The sequence below is a fragment of the Chiloscyllium plagiosum genome, unplaced genomic scaffold, assembly GCF_037043375.1.
Source record: "Chiloscyllium plagiosum isolate Xiang-an unplaced genomic scaffold, Cpla_swu_hap1 HiC_scaffold_37, whole genome shotgun sequence".
Lineage (NCBI taxonomy): Eukaryota > Metazoa > Chordata > Chondrichthyes > Orectolobiformes > Hemiscylliidae > Chiloscyllium > Chiloscyllium plagiosum.
Window position 1 is genome coordinate 19,903,975 of NW_028270175.1, and position 23,481 is coordinate 19,927,455.

Consider the following 23,481-nt stretch of genomic DNA (forward strand, 5'->3'; position numbering starts at 1 on the left):
TAGCATCCCATTAGCCCAACACTACTATCATGGCTGATCATCAGTTCAATTGCATTTACTTGCCTTTGACTGATATTCTGGAAACACACCACTTTCTGGAGTAAATATTCTATAAAACCCATCATTCTGTGGTGATGACTGGTACCTCACCAGAATAGTTATTCTTCATTGCAAAATTAGTTACTGAGTGTTAGGAGAATATCAAATACTGAAAGGCATCACTGTCAAGGCTGATTTTTTTTTCTCCCCCCTCAACCAATGGCCTTGCTTTTCCATGGTTGTCCTACAGTCAGCTCAAGCACAGATGATGATATTGACACCAAGTTTCTTTGCTGTGTAACTGGAGAGCCTCCTGCATGTTAGGAGTGAACCGTGCCAAGCATTCAGTGTGAACACTTCAATTTCCCCAGATGTATAGCAAATACCTGGTAATATTTCATAGTTTGATCTCAGTCTAGTATCAGAATGGAGACATGGAATGAATAGATTCCTATTTCTGATCATGATTGCAGATGATATGATAGAGAAAAGAAAGAATGTGCATTTTAGAGCACCTTTCACCCTTCCCCCCCCCCCCCAAGATATCCTAAAGCACTTCAAAGGCATGAAATAATTTTGAATTTTTGTCACTGTTATAATTTTGGAAAAAGGGCAGCAAGCAGAATAGCAAACTCCCAAACAGCAATGTGATAATGACCATGATCATCCATTTTTGTGATGCTGATTGAGGGATAAATATTAGCCAGGACTATAGAACTCCCTTGTTCTTTTGCAAAATCGTACTTGCTTGGGATTTTACTTGCTCACCCGAGAAAGTAGAAGGCAATGGATTAATGCACCATCCAAAGGACAGCAACTCTGACAATGCAGCACTCTCTCAGTACGGCAGTGGGAGCATCTGCCTGGATGATATGTTGTGGAGTGTGCTGGTTTTTCAGTGTATGAAGGGTGGGAATCTTCAAGTACTGGTGAGTTGAAGTGCCAGCCTGTATGAATTCATGAATCACTTTCCACATCCTCACAGGGAAAAACTCCAATATTCTGTAAATATTTTACAAACACAGGAATATTTTGAAGATTGGATGGGTGTAGTTATTGTGCACTTCTACTGACATAGATTTCACATTTTTGACAATGTCTCATTGGAATGACAGCAAGCTATTGAGACCAGGTTGTTTGAATCAGCTTTTGTTCCTGGTTGAGATCATTAAATTGTCTGGTATCTTGATCCTGATTACTAAGTAGTTTTTGAAGTGACACAGTCTTCTGTCTCCCTTTGTAGTCTTGCCCACACAAAGTTTTGGCAAGAATCTAAAGGTTTTAAAAGCAATAAGGTACAATTCGTTCATGTTATCTGTGCAATTGTGGTTCAGTGGCTAGCCCTCATATCTTTCAGCCAAAAAGGCATTGTTTCTCTTGAGAATTAGGCACAAAATCTAGTTGGACATTCCACGTGCAGTACTGAAGGGTGCCATACTGTCAGAGGTGAGATATTAAACAAGTTTGTGTTTTCAAGTGGATATACATATAATATCCCATGGCACTATTGAAAGACAAATAACAAATCTGCCCCCCTGTGTCCTAGTAAGTATTTATCCCTCAATCAAGATTACTGAAACTGATTATCTGATCCTTACTATATTGTTTGTGCACAGATTGACTGTCATATTTCCAATGGTATAACAGTTACTGCATTTCAAAAAGTACTTATTAATTGATTATAAAGTATTAAAGGATGCCCTGACCTTTGGAATATAAATGCAAGTGTTTGTGCTTTAAAGCATCATTCAAGATATCTTACGGCTAAAAGTGGAGATCGCGTGTGGTACTGAGCTATGCTAGCAGATCTTATTCTCAAGTCATGTTGAAGAACCAGTCTAAGTTTGGGCATTGGTTGGGACACTGATATGGGAGAAGAAAACACTAATAGGCTTCCTGTTCTTGGTCAATGAACTTTCTGTCAGAGAAAGTGCAAATTGACCAGGATTCCTTGTCCTCCTTACTGTCCAGCAACCTCCGTGTTCAGGAGAGGTTAGATTAGGCAGGGCTCCTGCTTGTGATCACTGCCTCATGACTTCTGTGTTTGAGAGAGGTCAGATCAGACTTGGTTCCTGCTCCTGATCGCTTGCAATGATCCCTTCTGGGAAAGCACAAGTGTGGGTTTGAAATGAGGACAGTCTTGGGCTTCTTACTACTGAACATTCCGCCGACACACTCAGATTCCCGTGTGGGTAATAATAACTCAGGAATGTAAAGGTTAAATCACCATAGTCTTACCAGACCATATGGCTGCTTTCTTATTAGAAAGAGACAACTGGTGATAGTTTAACCTGAGAGTCAACACATGTTAGGCAAAGGGAGAGGTGAAAAGGAAAGTCCTTCATGGTAACTGCAGGAATTGAATCTATGCTGTTGGCATCATTCTGCATCAGAAACCTGTTTTGTAGCCAACTGAGTGAACCAACCCCGACAGGTGGAGAGTGGACAGACCCATGGAATTGGACTTCAGGGTTGGAAGCACATTTGGACAAAGGAAGGGAAAGAGTGGTGGACAGAAACCAGGTTGATACAATTACTTTTGCTGAAAGTGTTGGTTGAAAGAAAAGATATTATTGCTGTTATTGAAGAGGTGCATTACTGCTGTTGGGGAAGTACATTACTTGCAGGGAAACTCAGAAAATAGATAATGTTCTAATTTTAAAAAAACACGAATGTAGCTGCATAAATCTCTTAAAGACTAAATTCTTTAACTGAACACTGGATGAGTTCATATGGAGGTCAAAGATGTTCCTGGGTAGTTCCATTGTACCAGTCTTTGAAGTGCAGCACGTAATTTTGGGTGTGATCCTTGGAGTGCAATGGTTGGGTACAAGGCAACCTTTCTTATGACATTAGAAAAAATGAACATATTTTTACAGATATTTATGTTGCATTTTACCAGGTATGAAAGTCCCTCTCTGCTCTGCTTTTGTATATTCCAGTATCTGCCCCCTAAACTCTGATAACAATATTGTGTGTACAATTTCTCCAGGTTCCTCAGAAGAAATACAAGATTGAGAATTACTTCCTCTATTACCTCTTTCTGTTTGCTGCCACCTTGGGCCAGGAAGTTTTTTACATCACCTTCCTTCCCTTTTGCTTCTGGAATATTGATCCATACGTGGCTCGGAGGGTGATCAATATCTGGGCAGTGAGTGACTTCATTTATATATTTGTGTGGGTGGGGGAGCGTGACGATTGAAATTACTAAAAACAGCTAAATTGAAAAGAACCTTTCTGTGGCATGGTATAGCAAGGACAATGTGCTAAAAAGTTTTGACAATGTGTTTTTGTTCTCCCCTATTGTGGCAAAATCAGTTTAACTGAACTTCCTCCATGGCATGATTTCAAATATTGTCCAATAATGCTGCAATAAAACCACTGTAATGTTTGACTAGATTAAGGTGGCAATGCATCATTCATGTTTGTACAGGTATTGGCAGCCATCCCATTACTTCCTTCAAATGATCAGCCTGGATGTGTGCCAGGAGGCTGTTAGGCAATGGTGTGCAACGCCATCAGTGTTTGATAGCTGGCAATAAGTGTCATTTCCCTGCTCAGACCTAGGACTCTGCAACTCAACTTGCTACTGTGGCTGAGATCAGTTGGTCAGAAAAGGGATCAATGTTGGGTAATTCGTTCCTTCCTGAGCCATGAAGGCAATGGTATTCCTCATTATTAATCCCTTAATCTTAGTTGAGTTGGATCTTGGAAATTGGCCCTGAGCATCTGATCCCAGAATGCAACAGAAATGTCAGGGTTGAAGGGCCTGTGGAGTGTGAACTAATTAAGTCCTAGATGCTCCAGTTCTCTGACCCTAACACACGTGAGCCAAAGGAGGCATTGATTTAAAGACAGTATAATCTTCCATACCTGATATTCATTGTCAAATGTCCCACAGCAGCTGATTCGTAACAATGATTAGGTAAAAAGAATATGACCTAACATCTCTTTGTGGAGATTCTCTTGCAAAGGTGGGGCAAAAGGCAGTAACACAATTGGAAAGGGAAGGGGTGGTGCTACTCTGGAGACAAGAGCACTATGATTTGGGTCTCCACCCAAATATTTATTCCTGATGAAATGGTATTTTCTGATTGCATATGTTCACACTTGCCTCACTTTAATTACAGTAAACTGCACTTTCACCACACAATAATCCCTGCACATGCAGAACTTGTTTACCAGGATATTTCATGAATGGGTCATGATCAACCACAAAGGCATACTAATTTACTTCCATATTCTCAATGCATTGAATCTGTCAGTCATAGAGATGTACAGCATGGAAACAGACCCTTCAATCCAACTTGTCCATGCCAACCAGATATTCTAAATAAATCTAATCCCACTTGCCAGCATTTGGCTCTTATCCTTCTAAACCCTTCCTATTCATATACTCCTCCAGATGCCTTTTAAATGTTGTCACCATGTCAACCTCCACCATTTCCTCTGGCAGCTCATTCCATACATGCACCACTTTCTGCAGGAAAAAGTTGTCTGTTAGGTCTCTTTTAAATCTTTCCTCTCTCATACTAAACCTATGCCCTCTAGTTTTGTATTTTCCCCACCCCAGGGAAAAGCCCTTGTCTGTCTACTTACCCTATCCGTGCCCCTCATCATTTTATAAACCTCTAAGAAGTCTAAATTATTTATATATATCAAACTCAATATAATGTTGAACTACACAAAATCCGTCAAAGGATTTAATGAGTTACTCTGTGTATAGCGCTTTAGCCAGGTCACATTGTGAGTTCAGGAACAGGAGGCCATTCCCCTATGAGAATGTTTTACTATTTAATTAGATTTTGGTTGATATGCATCCAAATTCAATAACCCACTTTAGTTGTGTATCACGCAGTACCTGAACAGAAAGTCCATTAAATCAAAGCAAAATATTGAAGATAGTCTCCACTTTCCTAGATAGCAGTAGCTCCAATATAGATCAGGAAGCTCGACATATTTCAGGACAAAACATTCTGTTTGACTGGCTCCCAAGCCACCATCTTCAACATTCACTTCCTTCATCATTGCTGTGCAGTGGCAGCAGCAAGTACTATGTGCAAGATGCAGTACAGCAACTCCCCAGGACCCCATTGATTGCATCTTCCAAATATGTGTCCAGTCCAACCTAGAATGCCAAGGGCAGCAGACACATGGAAATATCACAACTTGCAAATTCCCCTACAAACCTATACCATTCTGACTTGGAAATGTCACTGGGTCATAGTCCTGGAACTTCCTTCCTAACAGCATTGTAGGTGTACCCAATCCAGATGGACTACAGTGGTTCAAGAGAACGGTTCCCCACCACCTTCTCAAGGACATTTAGGGATGGAGAGTACATGCTACCCAGCCAGTGAGACCCATATTCCATGACTGCATAACATTTTCAGGTTTCTGAAGAAATCTCCAAACACTCAACAGTTATCAAGGAGGAGAAAGTGAGGACTGCAGATGCTGGAGATCAGATCTGAAAATGTGTTGCTGGAAAAGCACAGCAGGTCAGGCAGCATCCAAGGAGCAAGAGAATCAATGTTTTGGGCATGAGCCCTTCTTCAGGAATGAGGAAAGTGTGTCCAGCAGGCTCAGATAAAAGGTAGGGAGGAGGGACTTGGGGGAGGGGCATTTGAAATGTGATAGGTGGAAGGAGGTCAAGGTGAGAGTGATAGGCCGGAGTGGGGGTGGGGGCAGAGAGGTCAGGAAGAAGATTGTAGGTTAGGAATGTGGAGCTGTGTTCGAGGGATTTGACTGAGACAAGGTGGGGGGAGGGGAAATGAGGAAACTGGAGAAATCTGAGTTCATCCCTTGTGGTTGGAGGGTTCCTAGGCGGAAGATGAGGCGCTCTTCCTCCAACCGTCGTGTTGCTATGGTCTGGCGATGGAGGAGTCCAAGGACCTGCATGTCCTTGGTGGAGTGGGAGGGGGAGTTGAGCCACGGGGTGATTGGATTGGTTGGTCCGGGTGTCCCAGAGGTGTTCTCTGAAACGTTCCGCAAGTAGGCGGCCTGTTTCCCCAATTTTTCCAGCAGGCTAAGATTTTTTGCTGTGGGAGTTGGTCGGTTTATAGTAAATGTCCGTGTTGATTCGGTCGCCCGAGATAGAAATGCAAAGGTCTAGGAAGGGGAGGGAGGAGTCTGAGAATCAACACGGACATTTACTATAAACCGACCGACTCCCACAGCAAAAATTCCTAGACCTCTCCATTTCTATCTCAGGTGACCGAATCAACACGGGCATTTACTATAAACCGACCGACTCCCACAGCAAAAATCCTCCCTCCCCTTCCTAGACCTCTCCATTTCTATCTCAGGCGACCGAATCAACACGGACATTTACTATAAACCGACCGACTCCCACAGCAAAAACCTCCGCTACATCGATGACTATATCGGCGCTGCCTCGTGCTCCCACGAGGAGGTTGAACAGTTCATCCACTTTACCAACACCTTCCACCCCAACCTCAAATTCACCTGGACCATCTCAGACTCCTCCCTCCCCTTCCTAGACCTTTCCATTTTTATCTCGGGCGACCGAATCAACACGAACATTTACTATAAACCGACCGACTTCCACAGCTACCTAGACTATACCTCCTCCCACCCTGCCCCCTGTAAAAACGCCATCCCATATTCCCAATTCCTTCGTCTCTGCCGCATCTGCTCCCAGGAGGACCAGTTCCAATACCGTACAACCCAGATGGCCTCCTTCTTCGAAGACTGCAATTTCCCCCCAGACGTGATCGACGATGCCCTCCACCTCATCTCCTCCCCTTCCCGCTCCTCCGCCCTTGAGCCCTGCCCCTCCAATCGCCACCAGGACAGAATCCCACTGGTCCTCACCTATCACCCCACCAACCTCCATATATATCGTATCATCCGTCGTCATTTCCGCCACCTCCAAACGGACTCCACCACCAGGGATATATTTCCCTCCCCTCCCCTCCCATATCAGCATTCCGAAAAGACCATTCCTTCTGTGACTCCCTTGTCAGGTCCACACCCCCACCAACCCAACCTCCACTCACAGCACCTTGCCCTGCAACCGCAAGAAATGCAAAACTTGCGCCCACACCTCCCCCCTTATTTCCCTCCAACACCCCAAGGGATCCTTCCATATCCGCCACAAATTCACCTGCACCTCCACACACATCATTTATTGCATCCGCTGCGCCCAATGTGGCCTCCTCTATATTGGGGAGACAGGCCGTCTACATGCGGTACGTTTCAGAGAACACCTCTGGGACACCCGGACCAACCGACCCAACCATCCCGTGGCTCAACACTTCAACTCCCCCTCCCACTCCACCAAGGACATGCAGATCCTTGGACTCGTCCATCGCCAGACCATAGCAACACGACGGTTGGAGGAAGAGCGCCTCATCTTCCGCCTAGGAACCCTCCAACCACAAGGGATGAACTCAGATTTCTCCAGTTTCCTCATTTCCCCTCCCCCTACCTTGTCTCAGTCAAATCCCTCGAACACAGCACCGCCTTCCTAACCTGCAATCTTCTTCCTGACCTCTCCGCCCCCACCCCACTCCGGCCTATCACCCTCACCTTGACCTCCTTCCACCTATCACATTTCCAACGCCCCTCCCCCAAGTCCCTCCTCCCTACCTTTTATCTTAGCCTGCTTGGCACACTTTCCTCATCCCTGAAGAAGGGCTCATGCCCGAAACGTCGATTCTCCTGCTCCTTGGATGCTGCCTGACCTGCTGTGCTTTTCCAGCAACACATTTTCAGCACTCAACAGTTATCAGCCAACATCTATCAATCTCAATTTCAAAATGTTCAATTTACCCTTGACATCAACAGAGGGCTTTCTGGAGGGCAGAAACAAAGCAATCTTTTGTTTTTGATTAATTCTGGGGACTGAACACAACAGACTTTCAAGTTTTGGATGAAGTGTGGAGCAAACCACTCATATCAGTTGCTTAAGACATGGAAAAAGATCAGGGCTATTCAACTTGGGAAGGAGGCAATCTTTTAAAGGGCATAAAATAGTTAGTAGAATGTAATGATGATAATTATGCAACAGGAGTAGACATATGTTCACAAGTTCGTACTCATAAAATAATTATTGACTGAAAAGAAATTCCTCTCCACACAGAGAACTGAGGAGTTGATCAACACATGGAATAAAATTGGTAGTGAAGGAATCATTTAAATGGTTGGATTGTACATTGGTGGGCCTTCAGTTTTCTCAGGGTGGGTGAGCAGAGATGAGCTGAATGGGCTTTCCATCTATAAATTATATTATACTTTTGTGTGATTTAACAAATGCTTGATAAAGGTTCTGATGAAATATCATCCTGACTTGAAGCATTAGGCTAGATTTTACAGTCATCTGCCAATGGGTTTGAAGGCCGGGAAATACGCATTAAATCCAGTTGGGGTCTACTCACTCCCTCTTGTCCCCACCACCATAAAGCAGCAGGAAGCAATCATAGTAAGTGGCCTGCCAGCATGTGGTCCATTGGAAGCCAAGATATTATCCCATAATATTATCTCATCTAGGTTGCCCTCTACCCATAGCTTTTCAAACCTCAACTCACCATCAATACCTCCACAGGGACCTGCCAGCTTAATACTCAGCAAGGCTGTAAACACATACTCAAACCTAGAAGCATGGCATTCCAACCAGAACTCTATCAACAAACAGATCAAGTTAGACCCCATCTACCACCCCTCTGAGAAAAGGAACAGGAAGTGACTTCACCACAGGAAATAAACATCACCAAAGGAAATGACATTACCAACCCAAAGAAACCCAAACATATAAACAGAAAGCCGGAAGTTTCAGCATTACTTCGCAGGAGGTTCACTACAGATGTTACCTAGTAAGGCAATGAAACGTTTGGAAATGAACCTTTCAGCTCAGCGAGCAAACCTACATCCAAAACCTCGACCTGAACTATAAATCTTCTCAAAACTCACTATAACATACTCAAATACTGATCCAAAGGCAAATGTCGCTGGCTCAAAGTGCTGGGGAGCTGCCAGCCTCTAATTGACAGGCAGTTCACTGAGGCGGAGATGCCCTGAGCTGGAAGAGTGAACTCCTGCCTCCATGCATTCGGTGGTCCTCTCAATGAATAGCCGTCTGACCTTTTAGATGATGGTTAGCGGCATCGTCTCAGGAATCCAACACTGCATATCATTCAGCTTGTTAATTGTGTTTGTCTTCACAGATGCAGCCTCACCTACTAAGTATCTTCAGCATAGTGTTGAAGACCTGGTTAGAATGATTCATAGAACAGAAGAAGGCTATTTGGAAACAGAATCTATGTCAACAATCTATGGAGCAATCCTGTCAGTGCCATTCTCCTGCTCTAAACCCATTACTCTGAAACTTTATTTCCTTCAAGTATCTATCTAATTTTCTTTTGCTTTTTCATTTTTTTTGTCTCTGCTTCTATTATATCTGTAGGCAGTGAGTTCCACTCACTGCATTAGATTTATAAAATTGTTGTTCTCATTCAACATGTATCTCTTACCTAAAATCTTAAATGTGTGTCTGCAGTGCATGATCCATTAGCTAATCGGAATAATTTTTCTTTGTCTGCTTTATCTAATGCCTTCAAGTTTCCCTATGATCCAAAGTTGGGTAGGAATGTAAGCTGAAAGGGAGATAAAGGCTGTAAAAAGGTATATAAAGTTATAAAGTGAACAACAACATAACAGAGTATAATGTGATGAAGTTATGTGAGTTTATTCAGTTTGATAGTAGGGACAGGAAAGCAAAATTACTTTTCAAAAAAAATGTGAAACTTCTAAATGATATTCAGAGAGCCTTGGATGTACTTGTACAAGAGACACAGAAAATTAGTGCACGGCACAATGCAATTTTGAACACAAATAGCGTATTAGTCTTTATTGCAAGGAGATTATAACATAAGAATATGGAGGTATTGTATGGAGCTTTAAAGGAGACCACACTTGACGTACTATGCACAGTTTTGGTCTCCATATCTAAAGAAGGCTAAACTTATGTCAGAGGCAATTATAATTAAGACATATTGGATTGGTTCCTGGGATGAAAGAATTGTCCTATGATGAGATGCTGAGTAAATTTGGTCTATAATCACTGGAGTTTAGAAAAATGGGAGATAATCTGAAACATACAAGATTGTGAAGGGAGTTTGATGGGTTAGACACTATGATTTGTTTCCTTGAGCTGAGGAATTTGGAAGATGGGGGCATGGACAACCCTCTTTTGGAATCAAAAACCTTTTAAAAACGCCTATAATCTGTTCTGAGTTCAGTAAGCCCATCTTGATCCTATCCCTTCCTGCCTTGAATGTGAGTTGCATTTAAACGGAAGCAGGTCTCCTGAGCTGGGAAAATACCTTAATTCAAGCCACCCATGGGAGCACCAAAAATCCAGCCCATTGTCTCAGGGCGAAGGGACAGTCATTCAGGACTATGATGAGGAGAACTTTCTTCACTTAGTGGATTATGAATCTGTGGAATTCTTTACACCTTTGGAGTCTTAGGAAATCAAGGGAGATAGGAACTGTTGGACAAGCAAACTTGATGCAGAAGATCAATCATAATTGCAATGAATGGCAGGCCATAGTCATAGAGCCATACAACCTTCAGTCCAAGAGGTCCATGCTGAACATAATCCCAAACTAAACCAGCCCTACCTGCTTGTTCCTGGCCCACATCCCTCCTAACCTTTCCTATTTATGTATCTATCCAAATGACTTTTAAATGTTGTGATTGTACCTTCATACACCACTTCCTCAGGAAGTTCATTGCACACATGGACCACCCTCTGTGTAAAACATTTGCCTCTTATGTCTTTTTCAAAATCTTTCTCTTCTCACTTTAAAAATGTGCCCCTTGTCTCGAAATTCCCCATCTTGGGGGAAAAGACAACTATTACCAACTTTATCTATACCTCTCATTATTTTATAAACTTCTAACAGGTCATCTCTCAACCTCCTGTGCTCCAGTGGAAAGAGTCCCAGCCTATCTAGCCTTTGTTTATAAGTCAAATCTTCCATTTGTAAAGTGAATACATTCTGCATTACTCAATTAATTGATTGATGTCAGGCAATGGCCGTCTACCGATCTCCAATATTTTACAACTAATCAACAAAGAAAAGGAAATCAAAGACAGTTCTTAAAAAATATCTAATAAAATGCCTCAGAGATTTTTTTTTCCTCGGCTTTGCTTGTAGCAGATACTGGAGATAGATAATCAATTCCTTCAGATTTCTAGTCAATCCTAGAGGGCTGACAGACACCTTAATTGTTAGGAATTGATCTAAGGATTTGAAGAACTGGTTATTGTGATGCAAATAAGGCACAATGAATCTACTGGATGTATATAGAGTCAGAGAGATGTCCAGCAAGGAAACAGACCTTTCAGTCCAACTCGACCATGCCGACCAGATACTCCAACCCAATCTAGTCCCACCTGCCAGCACCTGGCCCATATCCCTCCAAACCCTTCCTATTCATAAACCCATCCAAATGCCTCTTATATGTTGCAATTGTACCAGCCTCCACCACTTCCTCTGGCAGCTCATTCCATACATGTACCACCCTCTGTGAAAACTTTGCCCCGTAGGTCTCTTTTATATCTTTCCCCTCTCACCCTAAACCTATACCCTCTAGCTCTGGACTCCCCGACCCCAGGGAAAAGACTTTGCCTATTTATCCGATCCATGCCCCTCATAATTTTGTAAACCTCTATAAGGTCACCCCTCAGCCTCCGACGCTCCAGGGAAAACAGCCCCAGCCTGTTCAGCCTCTCCCTAAAGCTCAAATCCTCCAACCCTGGCAACATCCTTGTAAATCTTTTCTGAACCCTTTCAAGTTTCACAACATCTTTTCGATAGGAAGGACACCAGAATTGCACGCAATATTCCATCAGTGGCCTAACCAATGTCCTGTACAGCCGCAACATGACCTCCCAACTCCTGTACTCAATACTCTGACCAATAAAGGAAAGCATACCAAACGCCGCCTTCACTATCCTATCTATCTGCGACTCCACTTTCAAGGAGCTAGGAACCTGCACTCCAAGGTCTCTTTGTTCAGCAACACTCCCTAGGACCTTACCATTTAAGTGTGTAAGTCATGCTAAGATTTGCTTTCCCAAAATGCAGCACCTTGCATTTATCTGAATTAAACTCCATCTGCCACTTCTCAGCCCATTGGCCCATCTGGTCCAGATCCTGTTGTAATCTGAGGTAACCCTCTTCGTTGTCCACTACACCTCCAATTTTGGTGTCATCTGCAAACATACTAACTGTACCTCTTATGCTTGCATCCAAATCATTTATGTAAATGACAAAAAGTAGAGGACCCAGCCTGATCCTTGTGGCACTCCACTGGTCACAGGCCTTCTGTCTGAAAAACACCACCACCCTCTGTCTTCTACCTTTGAGCCATTTCTGTATTCAAATGACTAGTTCTCCCTGTATTCTGTGAGATCTAACCTTGCTAATCAGTCTCCCATGGGGAGCCTTGTCGAATGCCTTACTGAAGTCCGTATAGGTCAATCTACCGCTCTGCCCTGATCAATCCTCTTTGTTACTTCCTCAAAAAACTTAATGAAGTTTGTGAGACATGATTTCCCACGCACAAAGCCATCCCTATCCCTAATCAGTCCTTGCTTTCCAAATACATGTACATCCTGTCCCTCAGGATTCCCTCCAACAACTTGCCCACCACTGAGGTCAGGCTCACTGATCTATAGTTCCCTGGCTTGTCCTTACCACCTTTCTTAAACAGTGGCACCACGTTAGCCAACCTCCAGTCTTCCGGCACCTCACCTGTGACTATCGATGATACAAATATCTCAGCAGGAGGCCCAGCAATCACTTCTCTAGCTTCCCACAGAGTTCTCGGGTACACCTGATCAGGTCCTGGGGATTTATCCACCTTTATGTGGTAGAAGAACATGATACTCCACAGATGAGAAAAAAGAAGCAGAGACACACACATTGCTGACATTACAAGTTAAACTGGACTTTAAACACTGGAGCAAATATATTTAAAATTAACCAGATCAAGAGTGAGACTAAAGGTTTGACAACAATTTTCATCAAGATTCCATTAGCCCTGAGTTAATGCTGAGTCAAGCATTTCCTGGGTAAATATCTGGTTAAGAACAGAAAGTAAGATTAGGGATATTCCTGATGAAGGGCTCTGGCCCAAAATGTCGATTCTCCTGCTCCTCGGATGCTGCCTGACCTGCTGTGCTTTTTCAGCACCACACTCTCAACTCTGATCTCCAGCATCTGCAGACCTCACTGTCCCCTAGTTAAGTCAGGACAGGTAATTAACAGCTTACAGGCTTCACAGTCATACAGTAATAGTGGTCTACAGCACAGAAAGAGCCCTTTATGCCCATTGATCTATGCCAGTCAGAAGGAACCACCTAATTACTCTAATCTTAATTTTCAGCACTTGGCCCAAAGTCTTGTATGCCTTGGCAGCCCAATAGTACATCTAATTACTTTTTAAATGTTATGAGGGTTTATGCCTCTACCGCCATTGCAAGGAGTGAGTTCCAGATTCCCACCATTCCTCTGAGTGAATTTGTTTTCCCTCACATCTCATCTAAACCTCCTGTCACTTACCTTCAATCCATTCCCCAGTCATTGATCTGTCCAACAAAGGGAAAGGTTTTTCCCTGTGTATGTCCCTCATAGTTTTATACATTTCAATCATTTACCCCCCTCAGTCTCCTATGCTCCAAAGAAAATAACTCCAGTCTATCCAATCTCTCTTCATAACTAAGCTTTCCAGCCCAGGCAACAGACTGGAAAATCCCCTCTGCACCCTCTCCAGTGCAAACATATATAGCATAGGGTGGCACAGTGGTTAGCACTGCTGCCTCACAGCTTCAGGGACCTGGATTCAATTTCAACCTCAGGGGACTGTCTGTTTGGAGTTTGCACATTTTCCCCATGTCTGTGTGGGTTTCCTCCCACAAACAAAGATGTGCAGGTTAGGTGAATTGGCCATGCTAATTTGCCCATGGTGTTCAGGGATGTGTAGGTTAGGTACATTGTTTAGGGGTAAATATAGGGTAGAGGGGTGGGTTACTCTTCAGAAGACTTGTTGGGCCGAAGGGCCTGTTTCCACACTGTAGGGATTCTATGATTCTACATACATGGATTCTTGCTGTGGCCTAACTAACTTTTCATTCTGTTCCAGCATAAATTAGATTAGATTAGATTATTTACAGTACGGAAACAGGCCCTTCGGCCCAACAAGTCCACACCGACCTGCCAAAGCGCAACTCACCCAGACCCATTCCCCTAGATTTACCCCTTCACCTAACACTACGGGCAATTTAGCATGGCCAATTCACCTAACCCGCACATTTTTGGACTGTGGGAGGGAACCGGAGCACCTGGAGAAAACCCACACAGACACGGGGAGAATGTGCAAACTCCACACAGGCAGTCGCCTGAGGCAGGAATTGAACCTGGGTCTCTGGCGCTGTGAGGCAGCAGTGCTAACCACTGTTCCACCGTGCCACCCAGTGCCACCTTGCCTGCTTTTAAATTCGATGCTTTGGTTATTAAAGGCCAGTACCCCATATACTTGATTAACCACTTTGTGTTCCTGCTACCATAAGGGAACAAATCATATGTGCACCAAGGTCCCTCTGATCTTTGTGTTTCCTAGAGTACTACATTCATCATTGTCCTGTCCAAATGCATCATCTCAAACTTTTCTGGATTTACTTCCATTTGCCACTGATCAGCTCATCTGACCGACCCTTCCTGTAATCTGTTATTATCCTCCTCATTATTTCCCACCCTACCAGTTTTCATTTCAATCTGCAGAAGTGTATCAAGTCTGAACTGTTTATTTATATCACAAATAATGGTCCCTGTGGAACCCCACTGGACACAGGTTTCCAGTCACAACAGCACCGCTCAGCCATCAGCTTCCTGCCACTCAGCTAATTCTGGATCCAAGTAGCCAATTTTCCTTGGATTCCAAGTGCTCTTCGCTTCACTATCAGTATGCTATGTAGAATCTTATCAAAAGCCTTGATAATGTTCAAGTAAACAACATCAAATTAATTTACTTCATCTACATATCTGGTTACCTTGAAAAATTTAATCAAGTTGGTCAGACATGACATCTCTTTAAAAAAAAACCATACTGAATGTTCTTGAATAATCCCTGCTTCTCCTCATGCAGATTAATTCTGTCCCTCAGAATTGCTTCCAATAGTTTCTCTACCACTGACGTTGGACTGCCTGGCCTGCAGTTTCCTAGTTTATCATTTACTCCTTTCCTGAATAACCGTATCACATTTTTTGTCCCTCAGTCCTTTGGCACCTCTCCTGTGGCCAGAGAAGAATTGAAAATGATAGCCAAACCCCTGCTATTGCCTCACTCAACAGCCTGGGATATATGTTACCTTGCCCTGGATAATTATCTACTTTTAAGCATGTCAGACCTCTCAGCATCTCCCATCTGTCTATGCTAATTTATTTTAGTATATCACAGTCCTTCTCCCTGATTTTAAGACCCACATTGTCATTCTCACTAGTGAACACCAACACAGTATTTATTCAGAAACTTATCAACATCCTCTTGTTCCATGCACAGATTACCACTGTGGTCCTTAATGGGTCCTACTTTCTCCCTAGTTATCATTTTAGCCTTCATATAATAACTTTGGATTTTCCTTTATTTTACTTGCCATTATTCTTTCATGTCGATTTTTGCACTCTCTTAATTTTCTTTGAAATTTCCCCTGGCACATTCTGTACTCTTCGAGGATTACTACTATTTTGAACCTTTTTATCTGCCATTAGCCTTCCCTTTTCTTTCTATCAAATCCTGTATGCCCCCAGTAACCTGGATTCAGAGGATTTCATCCTTTTGTCTTTATTGGAATATGTTGGCTCGGTACTCTCCTTATTTCCTCCTTGAATGTGTCCCACTGCACTTACGCTGCTTTGCTGTGCTGAACCCTGACACCTGGACATGTGCCTGGTCAGTGTTGATGAGAAAGATAGGTGGAGTTTCTAATTAATTGATTCCTCCCTCTTTGTGTTCTCCACTCCTCCAGGTTGTAATGTACATTGGCCAGGCTTCCAAGGATGTCTTAAGGTGGCCGAGGCCTCCGTCGCCTCCAGTGGTCAAGCTTGAAGTACGGGTGGATGCAGAATATGGTATGCCCTCCACTCATGCCATGGCTGCCACTGCAATCCCCTTCACTTTCCTTTTGGCTACGATGAACAGGTACAAGGTGAGATGGCGTTCAATTCTACTTTGGTCTTTCAAGTATTTAGATGGCTCTTGTGGAGCTACACCTCTCACTTTCTTGTGGCAGCTTCAAGTTCTTTTTTTATCCTCGTCTCTGGTATTGACACATCAGATAATCTGTCGGAGTGCGGTGGGTGGATATGGCATGAAGTGGGACATAGTAGATTAGTGATCCCTTGGACAACATATTCCATTTTTTTTCTCTCCATTGGCTACCATCTGTTTCTATAATAGCACCCAAAGCAATGTTAACTCGGTTTATTTCCCAAATGATCCTATGAGTAAGCACTGAGGCCAAGAAATTCTCACTTTGGCTTGGACGGAGTGAGCTAACTTTAGCCAAGGCCGTAGTTAGTGCACCAGACTTGGCAGCAGTGCACCTGGGTCAGAATAATTAGGATATAGGATGTAGTGGTTGCTGGGAAAGGATGTTAAAGGAATTCATCGAAGTCTGATTTTGGGAACCTAATCGCACGTATGTTTCTAGAGACTGCCTGGACAGGGGAAGCCCAAGACATCTCAAGAATTGGTCCTCCGGCCTCATTGTAGCAATAAAGACAACCTGTCATCAAATGTCATCTCTCCAGAGGCATGTCACTGAAAGTACACTTGCTGGCAGTGCTGACAGGTTGACCAGTCGGGTAAAGAGTTGGGCCAATTATAGAAGGGCATTGACCCTCAGGTGCACTTTGATTCATAGAATGTAGCACTCTTGCTCCTCCTGGAGGCCGTTAAGGAAACAGCAGAAACCACAGTAGAAGTAAGGACCAGCCCTGTTCAGCTCGATGCTGTCCACTGTGTTGCAGGGTTCCTGGAAACAACACAGGTCCCTCAAGGGTCGAATACCTGTTTAAATGGGTGCCTCAGGTTCTTTCAGTCACTGTAAGTTGATGCATTTTGGGCATGGAGCATTACATTTATTGGATGTAATTACATCCTGAAATTACATCCAATAAATGGGCACGGAATTTTGTTGGTCTCTTGCTCTTAAACAGCTCTCCAAGTCAAGGCTCAGAATGCGAGCTTGACCAAAACACCAGAGATTTAACAGCGAAAGGAATGAAAAGGAGAGAACGGAGAAGACAGACAGAGGCAATGAGTAGGGAAACCAAAGAAAAGAAAGACTTGCATTTATATTGCACCTTTCATGTTTCATAGCAAATTAAATATTTTGTGACCTCTCCTGCCTAGAATGTTTGGGACCAAGTTATTTATGGATTTTCAAATTTTCTGGATTGGAGAATGATGTTAGAATGCCTAACCTGTGTGAACCAGAAAAAGCATATTTACCTCACTATTAAACAGGAATAAGATACTATAAAGCAGTATTAAAACCAAACACTGTATTTTCCCTATTCCCGTTCCCAAGGTACTGTACTAAGATGAGTGGGTCTACTCAAAACACAACCAGACAAGTGTTGTATCCGAATAGTAGATTCATGGACCATAGAAGTTACAGTATAGTCATGTGAATGTAATGTAGGAAATACAGCAACCAACTTGTACAAACATCCATTAACAGTAATGCAATAGTGACCCCAGATAATCTGGTTTTGTGATATTGATTGATGGATAAGTATTAAATTGGGCTCTCCTACTCTTCTTTGAATGGGATCTTTTACATCCACTTTGCACAGCAGACTGGCCTCAGTTTGAAACTGCATGTAAGAGTGTAGCACTAGTGTCTGCTTGGATTTCTGTGTTCACTTCTCTGAAATTGATTTTGAACCTACAACCTTCTGAGTGCTGCCTACTGAGCCACAGCTGACACTGTGGGAGACAATGTGGAGTAGAAAAACAGTGAGAGAAAGTGAGTGAGAAAAACTGTGAGAACAAGGGAAAGATTTAATGAGAGGGAGCGTTCTAGAGGAAATTAAAGTGAACCAGGGCCACAGAATGAAAGTGAAAGCCTAAGAGTGACATTCACACATGCATAAACCTGCATCAATGTATGTGCATGTATGGACACCAATCCACCCTACTCACTCCTCTTTATAAACAGACCCAGACATTTAGCTACACATGACAAACCTTACACACAGGCCCAGATATCTTGCCTTACATGAACACAATATAAACAAAAACATTGAGGGGGCCCATGCTCTTACAGTGGCTTGGGCTCACATTGCCTTCTTACCCTGTTTGTTGTAACAGAATGGAGACACTGAACAGAGAAAGAAAATGTTTTAAAAGGATGGTAACTGGAACCAGGTGTTCCCCGATCAGAACTGCCAAGAAGCTTTTAAAAAATTGGCAAGGTCATCTCCAGGCTCGATAAAATCTAATTACTGTGAAAGTGACTCTCTCTCTGGTTAATCAGTTACTACTGAGTATCACAAAAGGAATTTCAACATCCATGATCACTGAGTTCAGGAGCCCAGGAGTTCTGCTCTGTCACCCTGCTCCAAATCTGAATGTAGTTTAGACAGAAAAAGGTAATCGAACAAGTGGCCAATTAATAAAACCCGCCCTTTCAGTTCACAGATACGTCTCAGAAAGAGGAATTTTACTGGACAGTACCACACTGCTTTTATTGTTGTAATAGAACCATAACAACAAGGTTAAGGCACACAAAGAGGCCATTCAGCCCATTGTTGTATCTGAACAAACTAACCCACATTTCATACTTCTCAGCATCTGGTCCATAGACTTGTAGGATACAATGCTTCATGTTCCTTTTAGGATTTGAAATTTCCACCTCAACCACCATGATCTTTTATTCATTCCTGGGCTGTGACTGTTGCAGGTGAGGCCAGCATTTGTTGCCTATAGAATGGTTAACATTCAACCACAAAGCACTGGATCCGGAAGGTCAGGTTTGCCAGGAATGGCAGATTTCTCTTCCCCAAAATACAGCAGTGAATCAGGTGATTTTTCTTTATGCCAATCACCCTGATTTCATGATCACCATTAGACTAACTTTTAATTTCAGATTTATTAATTGAAGTGAATTCCACCATCTGTAATGGTGGGATTCAAACTTGTGTCCCCAGCATTTTAGCTTGAGTTGCTTGATTTCTAGTCGAGTTATATCACCACCACATGCTCCTCTGGTGGTGCTCACATCAGAACTGTAGCACCAATTTGTGTTTCACAAGCAGCAAGGCAAAGATGAGTGAGTAACCTATATTAATAATGTTGGCTGAGGGAAGCTCAGAGAAATAATTGGGCAGGAAATTAGAGAGATCTCCCCTACACTCGTATCCTCCTGAGAAGGCAGGTAAGACTTTCATTGAACATTTAATCTGAAAGGTGCACCTTCAATAGTTATGCACTCCCTCTGTACTGCAGCAGAGACTGGACTTTGTACTCCAGTCTCAGGAACAGGATTTGAAATTACAACCATCCTACCCTTAGGTAAGGGAGTTACCCATTGAACCACAGCTGAGATGCGGAGCGGACTCATAACTAACTGGAAGTGTCCCCACACCATGATCCTTGAATGCTTACACAAAGTTGTGACCAGGCTGAGACATGTTTACTTCTCTGCGCAATGCTTGCAGAAAGATTTGGTTATTTTGTTCGGTGAAAACCCCATGCATTAAATCAACAGCTTAAACCATGAAATATCAGCATAGTTTGGATTTTATTTTGAGTTGTGATTGTGCAATCGTTAGTTGGGGTTACAATTAATTGAAGTTCAGACCAACTCTCACCTGTCTTGTGCTATTGCCGTAGATTTTAGTAGAATTATTTTAGCTCTTGTGTTGTAAGAGTCAGTCTCAATGTAGTCTGCTCCTCTCATTCAAATGTCACAGACACAATTCCTCATGAAGAACTATGTGCTTGGGTTACAAAAAGTATTTGATAGCCTTGGGGCACTACAGAGCAGAGAGCTGTGTCTGTAGTGAGATGTTTATTTCACACAAAAAGATGCAAGGAATGGGATTAGGCTGTGACATTGACTGGGACTGCAGGAGTCACACTGAATTGCCAGAGTTAAAACATACATTGCTAAGTTTCTGAAGATCAACTTTGAATTTATAATTAAGTATGGCTTCATTGTTTTAAACAGTGAAGATTACATTCACACTTGACCAAAACAAATCATCTTATTAAAGTTAAAGTTAAAAATCACACAACACCAGGTGATAGTCCAACAGGTTTATTTGGAAGCACTAGCTTTCGGAGCACTGCTCCTTCATCAGGTGGTTGACAACCACCAGTGCTCCGAAAGCTTGTGCTTTCAAATAAACCTGTTGGACTATAACCTGGTGTTGTGTGATTTTTAACTTTGTCCACCCCAGTCCAACACTGGCACCTCTGAGTCATGTTAAAGTTAAGTACACTCAAAATGTATTCTGAAACCACTGCCAACTTTAATAATACTGACCTCTGAGGAGAGTGGAATTTGAGAAGTATGTTGTATTAAAATGATACTGTTCCTATCCTGGGAATATTTGAGACATTTAGGATGGAGCTTTACTCTGTATATGACCTGTTTTCCAACTATCCTGGGAGTGTTTGATAGGACTGTGTAAAGGGAGCTTTTACATCTAAGCTATCACTAAGCAAACCATCTCTCTGTTTTTATTTCAGTATCCTTTTGAGCTGGGACTTCTGCTAGCTTTGGCTATTTGTACCTTGGTCTCCCTTAGCCGTATTTACACAGGAATGCATACAGTTTTGGTAAGTCAGGAATGGGCAGTGCACTGCATGATACAGAGTTTGGGGGTGGTGGTAATCAGTGAAAAATCTTTTCTGTTAAATGAAAGTCATCATAGTCCCAGAGAATCATAGGCTGCTCTCTCATTAGTGTGAGAGAGAGATATCTGCTGTTGAGTTTAACTTGAAGGCCAGCAGCCCTCAGGCATGAAAGGCATGGCTTTCGTGGTGATCTCAGCTGATACGGGAATTGAACTCACGCTACTGGTGTCAATCTCTGTCGAAAACCAGCTAGCCATCCAACTGACCTAGTGAACTTTGGGTGGCACAGTGGTTAGCACTGCTGCCTCACAGCACCAGGGACCCAGCTTCAATTCCAACCTTGGCCACTGTGTGGTGTTTGTATGTTCTCCCCATTTTTCTGCATGGATTTCCTCCGGGTGCTCCAGTTTCCTCCCACAGTCCAAAGATGTGCAGGTTGGGTGGAATAGTCATGCTAAATTCCTCCATAGTGTTCAGGGATGTGCAGATTGAGAAGGTTAATTGTGGTGAATGTGGTGTTATGGGGGTGGGATCCTCTTTGGTGCAGAATTGATGGGTTGAATGGCCTCTTTCTACACTGTAGAGATTCTATGATTAACTCTTCAAAGGCCCAGGCTATATAGCAATGTGATCTGACTTACTCAACATATAAAAATGGGAAAAAAAAGTAAATCCCAGAAATCTGAATGAACACAGAAAATGCTGCAAATACATCAACATCTATGAAGAAAACATAGCAGGATAATATTACAATACCTATCAGCACAGGTCTCTGTTCTGCTCCCGAAAATCAACTGGTGAAGGATAGCACTGGAGCTGAAAATGTGTTGCTGGAAAAGCGCAGCAGGTCAGGCAGCATCCAGGGAACAGGAGAATCGACGTTTCGGGCATAAGCCCTTCTTCAGGCTTATGCCCGAAACGTCGATTCTCCTGTTCCCTGGATGCTGCCTGACCTGCTGCGCTTTTCTAGCAACACATTTTCAGCTCTGATCTCCAGCATCTGCAGACCTCACTTTCTCCTCAAGGATAGCACTGGAGTCAGTCTGGACTCAGCCTTTTACAGAGCAAACTATTACAAGCATATATCTCCTAACTTAACCACACCACAGCTGTACTAAAGTGCATCTTTATATGCAGTAAGCCAAATCCCAATTAATGTCTCTACTTGCATACAAACCATCTGATCACAAAGAACATTTTTGGAAAAGGCTGAAAGCTCAACAGGTTCCTTGTTTTGACAGGTTGATATAGCTAACATACTTTCTCATGACATCTCTGAATCCCATCTAATTGTTTTCTCCTCATAATGACCTAATAGTTATGGTATTGGTATTGGGGACCCATTAGTTCAAATTACACCATAACAAATTGTGAAAATAGAGTTTAATAAACCTCGCAATTTGTGCACTGTCAGAGAAGAGTACCCACCATCAATAACCAGTCTGGCCTATACATGACTTCAATCCCACATGCTTCATGGTCAATTCTCCTTGCCCTCAGGGCAGCAAGTGATGAGCTGGTGATTGGCTTGCTATCACCTTATGAACTGACAATATAAAAAGCAACAAGAGGCAATGTACTTAAGTGGCAATACGCAGGTTGCAAACTTTTTGACATCAATCTTAATTCTGAGAAAATGGCTGTGGTTTATGGGCTGGAGCCAAAGAACGTTAACACCACCCTGGAGACACTGAGAACCTCAAACTGTTCATCCTCTCCATCTATTCAGTTACCCTCGGGTTTGTTGACTTACTCCAGTCAATACCAACACAGTGCCTACCCATGAGTATTTACTACTGTGGCGCATTTAACAGCTTAAAGCAACAATGTTATAAAAGTCATCTATTCATTAATACTTCTGCTGTTATCCCAGTCCAAAAACACATACTCTTTAGCTGTAGGACAAGCTACAGATTGAAAAATGGACATCTATACAGAGGGTGGATTGTTTATGAATAATTAGCAATTGTGGAGGCTTCACTAGAAACAACAGTGAGTCAGTAGTCATAAACACTGTCTTCATAACTGCATAACGATTGTTTTAATTGCCTGATCTGCCCTGAGTCAGCTGGTCTCAGCTAAGGTGCACTTCAATGTGAGCTGGGAGGACAGAAATCTGGTTCTACTGGACTCTAAATGCTGATTCTGCTTCTCTCTCCAGATCTGCTGAGTTTCCCAAGAATTTTTTGCTTTTATTTCAGTCTGCTGGGGAGCTGAGCTGCTTCACCTGGTGTGTGTGTATGTGTGTGTGTGTGTGTCTGTGAGATGAACATGAGTCCCTCCATAGTCAGATTCACAATTAAAGAAGGAGGTGGAGTTCATGGGGAGGGTGGGCAATGCCACGTGTACAGCAGCCCCTTGGATAAAGTGCTGCAAAGTGTACTTCAGGAGCCAAATGACTTCAGAAGAGATCCAGATAGGAATTTTCTACATTCAGGATCTCCAGGATTTGATTCAACTTTTCTGACTTCCATTCGGAGACTGAATCTTTTTTGTAAGCAGCTATTCTGTGATGAAAGTTTCTGTCCGGTTTCTGAA

The 23,481-nt window shown here is 42.9% G+C and overlaps 1 protein-coding gene across 2 annotated transcripts in view; it reads left to right on the forward strand.

Annotated features, from left to right (window-relative positions):
* Nucleotides 1-23,481, forward strand: part of LOC122540352 (sphingosine-1-phosphate phosphatase 2-like) — a 28,228-nt gene that overhangs the window by 1,608 nt on the left and 3,139 nt on the right. The window contains exons 2-4 of one of the 2 annotated variants that reach the window (XM_043675951.2): nt 3,032-3,190; nt 16,100-16,279; nt 20,836-20,925. In XM_043675951.2, the coding sequence (XP_043531886.1) occupies nt 3,032-3,190; nt 16,100-16,279; nt 20,836-20,925 (429 nt within the window). The remainder of the gene's footprint in view (nt 1-3,031; nt 3,191-16,099; nt 16,280-20,835; nt 20,926-23,481) is intronic. The other variant, XM_087980704.1, reaches the window with a different exon arrangement.